At 43.2% G+C, this 4,782-nt stretch overlaps 1 protein-coding gene across 1 annotated transcript; it reads left to right on the top strand.

Annotated features, from left to right (window-relative positions):
- The first annotated feature begins 104 nt into the window (after positions 1 to 104).
- On the top strand, positions 105 to 3,924 carry LOC112067725 (rho-related GTP-binding protein RhoU-like). The gene is made up of 3 exons (XM_024147822.2): positions 105 to 1,753; positions 2,075 to 2,133; positions 2,914 to 3,924. The coding sequence occupies exons 1-3, from the start codon at positions 1,501 to 1,503 to the stop codon at positions 3,409 to 3,411; spliced, it is 810 nt and encodes a 269-aa protein (XP_024003590.2). The 5' UTR covers positions 105 to 1,500; the 3' UTR covers positions 3,412 to 3,924.
- The last annotated feature ends 858 nt before the right edge of the window (positions 3,925 to 4,782 follow it).

Genomic DNA, 4,782 nt, shown 5'->3' with positions numbered 1-4,782 from the left:
GGCAGGAAGGAGGGAGGGAGGGGGTTGGGGGGGAAGAGCCCCAGAGCCCCTTAATCCCTAAAATTGAGTAAATATATTTGCCAGCTCTGCAAACTTTAAAAGGGCGCCTGGCGCTCCTGAAGGTTCTGATTAGGTGTCTAGTCTATCAGCTTGTGGGTCTTTGGGAAGATTGTTTGTCCACGGGTGGAATAGTGGCTTTGTATGATGATGGTGTTCACAGAGGATAGGTTTATAGTACCATCTAGTAGAACTGGGGTGCTGGCTGGTCGTCAGTCCTCATTGTGTGACGCTACCTTTTGTCTTTTCACCATGACTCTTCGTTAACCCTATTAATGAAACAAAGTCATCGCCTGGTTAAAGATCCCACGACTCTGATTTGCGTATTTTAGGAATCTTCTTTGAATAAAGAGTTAAAATATCACTGGTACGGGTAGACAATGAAGCCCTGAGATGCCCGTCACCATATATACGTATATTGTGGAAATGAATAACAAGGGCTTCCTCTACAACTGTAATATAATAGTATGATAATGGATTTTCTATCTACTATAGTTCTTACGTTACAGGATTTTGTAAAGCAGTATATCATTCCCTGTACTCCCACTTGGTCTCACTGCTGCTCTGTGCATACTCTCACTCCCACTCACTTCTGCTGTGGCTCTACATGCAGTGTTCTGTTAATTAAGAAATGTGTTCAACTTCGAATAGCATATAAATAGTCCAGTGATAGAAATCAACATTTTCTATCAATTCTACAGCTAATACTCCAGTCATGATTCCACAGCCCTGCCATTCTGCTTGGCCCAAGGTCTACCAAGAGGGAACTATGTTGCGGTATGCCTGTGTTGTGGTTAAAACTGACGTGGGAGTCCTCATTTACTTCATGTAAGGATAATGCAACTTTGTTAGAGATAAAAACTTGTTTGGTTTGACGGGCTACACATTCTTCTTATGTTGTTGCTAAAATTGAACAAAAAAAGAAAACAAATGAATATTCAGAAGACCATATCCTTAAAAATTAGATAAACAAAAATGTGTAGACCTACATTGGTCTAGATATTCACCATATTTACTTGTGTAAATGACAAAGTGGATCACATTATTTACTACAGGGGGATCAGAGTTTCAAATGATCTTAGTTTGTTTCACTTTGAAAGCCCTGGGACACGCACCGCACCTCATGTGGAGGGCAGTAAGCCTCTTAMAACTATTAACACAACAGATGCAGAGGATGCCAATCAATAGACCATGGGGTGTGGATACATTTAAAGGCAGTCTTGCGTTTACAGAATGCTACACGAGTTCAGCTGTAGTTTACCTGAATTATTATTTATCTACATTTCTATGACTTACTGACAGAAACGGACAGTCAGGTGCGTGCTGGTTCGATACACTTTGGGAAGTGAACCAACATGCGATTTCAAGGTGCAGAGATCCAGACGGCTCTGGCTTTATTGAAGCGTTATTCCTCGTGAATTAGGCCAGTTATTCAACGGCACAATGCTTCCACAAGATATAGGAGTGCAGAAACCCCGTCGGATCTCGGATCCGGCTCCACCCGTACCGCCACCGCRGGGCAAGAACAGAGACTTTAATCTTTCAAAGCGCCGGCGGTCGGGCTCAGTACCYGAGCGCAAGGTGAACTGCGTCCTCGTCGGAGATGGAGCTGTGGGGAAGACAAGTCTTATCGTCAGCTACACCACAAATGGTTATCCGACAGAATACATTSCAAMAGYTTTCGATAWCTTTGCAGGTAATTTGTGAGAGAAATCAGAAAACSCGAAAACGGGATTTATTGTTAATTTGGCCGCTTTTGTCACAGGTTTTACTCATGAATTGATTTGTCCAAATGTTGCMGTTTATATATGTTTTCTTGTTTTTGTTTGTGGCTTTTGTGTGTGTGTGTGTATTATTTTAGATCTCTCTGAATCAATAATAGGTTACTATTTGATATCGTTTGATGGTGCAAAGTAAACGTCACTGATGCATAGTGCTATGACAGGTAGGCATTGAACAGGTGTCTTAACGCTGTCACCATCAATAACAAATCTGTGTACACTCTTCTTCTTCTCAGCTATGGTTGTGGTGGACGGAAAACCTGTGAGACTGCAACTCTGTGATATGGCTGGYCAGGTGAGTCAAAGTTTTGTTTTTGAATCCAAAACTAAACGAGTGTTATTAACCTATAGACACATTAACAAGGATATTCTATTGTAGTGGTAGAGCTAACACATTATKCTTTCTTCACATGCTCTGCTCAAAATGAGAGAAATGGGGGATGGAGGAGGACACTATTAATGTAAGCCRTTCTCTATCAGTGGTCAGTAGTTTGTTTAGATTCCACAGCTTCACTTATCCCAACATAGGTTGCCTCCATATTCTACCTCGTGTCTTGGTTGCCCCCTATAGGGATTCCCCTGCACTCCCTCCCCTCTCTGATCCTGKGTCAGTAGTTATCACCCCCTGGCAGAATATCTCTCATAGTCGTTGCCTCCCCCTTGATCCTCAGACTTATATCGCCCCCTGTAGGAGGTYCCTGTCCGTGCCCCCAGAATCTATACCTTCTTACGTTCTCTCTGGCTCTCTGTGCTTTATCGCCMCCTTTTGGACGACTCTCATAGACCTTTCTCTTCCTGACTCATGCCCAATTCCAAGTCCAACTCTTCCCCTACTTCTTAATAGGCACCTTTGTAGATCTGAAAGGACTGGATAGGTGTAATAATCAATATGCCCTGAACTCAGTGAGAGAAATGAGCGTATTAGTGGACCATATTGCTAACCATCCAGTAGTCTTTTCAAAATCAGATCTACATGGTATACCATAAGGTCAGGGCTAAGAATCAATTTGGGATTGGGTATCTCTGACCCTTCCACTTCCTCAACTTGAAACTTTTCCCTTCCTGTCTCCTATAGGACGAGCTGGACCGGATCCTCCCTCTATGCTACCACAATGCCGACGTCTTCCTGCTCTGCTACAGCGTGGTGCGCCCCTCCTCCTTCCGCAACGCCACCGACCGCTGGGCGCCCGAGATCCGCCGTCACTGCCCCGGGGCGCCCATGGTCCTGGTGGGGACCCAGCTGGACCTGAGGGAAGACGTCCAGGTGCTGGTCCAGCTGGCCAGGAATCAGGAGCGGCCCGTGGGCACCGAGGAGGCCCAGCAGCTGGCGCAGGATATCGGTGCCGTGTCCTTCGTAGAGTGCTCGGRTCTGACCCAGAAGAACCTGAAGGAGGTGTTTGACCAGGCCATCTTGRMCAGCATCCAGCCGGCGGAGAACGTTCAGCAGCTCCAGCAGAGGCAGAGCCTGAGGAAGAAGACCCCGGATAAGATCAAGAGTCTCTCTGAGACTTGGTGGAAGAAGCTGAGCTGTGTTGTTGTGGCAGGAGAGTGTGTGGGAGGAGAGTTTGACTGAACCCCCAAACAGCTGTTTAGGATTTGACATTTTTCTAAGCTTGTGTTTAGTCTTTAGTTTTTTTCACTCCGTATATAATAGCACTCAGGAAAACAGACCTGGATCAATAATATRTTGGAAAAAATGTAAATGTATTATCCAAAGACTTATGGAATTATTTWATATCTAAAAARGARAAGCACTAGAAAGAATTATCATTGCTGGCAAGATAATGAATGAAATGCAGAGTTTCAGCATTAGTGATACCTTATATTAACTACGGGTAGGACAAGGTTTTGTGTTCCAAGGCCTTGACGAGGGCACAACAAGTCTGAATTGATTTGAATGACCAAATCCAATAGCTGGGGAGACTACTAATGAAATGACTGACTTCACAATGATCTCTGTGTTTTTTTTGTGTAACCCCCATTAAGGGTCAAAGGTCACCATTGGAGAATGTTGTGGAGGATTACGAGAAACCAGCCAGTAGAAACTCTAACGCCAAACCATAAACTTACTTTGTGTCTGCCATTTTGACAATGTCTCTCAATGTTATTTACTAACCTAAATCAGATCATGTACAATGACTGCTCTTTCAAGTTCAAGTAGTTCAAAGCACTGTTATTGTATCAGCTGTTGACATTGCTGGACATCCCAACCAAACACAGCCATTTTGTCTGGCCCTAGTGATTGCTATCTTATTTTTTTGTTATAAATTAAATGTTTATTTGCAATATATTTCATAATTAATGCCTCCCATATTCTGTAGTGCTCTTGATGTTTTATTGTTGTGCTGTCCCTATTGACTTACTGGGGGAGGAGAGGACAGGTGCGTGAACTCACTTAATCCTGTCACCAAGAATTGAACTGCTTGAGAAAGTTGACATGCTGGTGTGGCTGACTTGTGAGGCATTTGGCAGGGACAGCTGGCAGCTTCAAATTCATATTCACTCATCCATTAGTTGTCTGTTCCAACGTGTACTCTGTTCCAAAAATATCAAATATTCTTTGACTTCTACTTGATAATAAAATCGTATATGTCCATAATATAAACACTATTCAATTTTGAGGGAGTTTGTGGAGAGAAAACCCTGCCATCTTCTATTGTCGTGACCGACATTCGCTGCCACTAGAGGTCCCTAAAGCATTACAAAGGCTGAGCTGCAGTTTATGCTCCACAAAGCCTCAAATTGACCAAGATCAGTGCATCTCTATCACCTCACATATCTTATTAGTGGCAGAGATCTCTTTATTCTGTTTACAGGTCTGAGTTTAGAGAAGAAATTACACAGTGTCTCAGATCTTCATACTATCTGAATTTCAAGACATCAATGCATCATTCAGTTGCCTAATCCGTATAATATAGATATTTACTGCACTATACTGTAGGTC

The sequence above is a fragment of the Salvelinus sp. IW2-2015 genome, linkage group LG21 (genome assembly GCF_002910315.2).
Source record: "Salvelinus sp. IW2-2015 linkage group LG21, ASM291031v2, whole genome shotgun sequence".
NCBI lineage: Eukaryota > Metazoa > Chordata > Actinopteri > Salmoniformes > Salmonidae > Salvelinus > Salvelinus sp. IW2-2015.
Note: the sequence above shows the minus strand (reverse complement) of the source record. Positions and strands in the feature narration are given on the sequence as shown.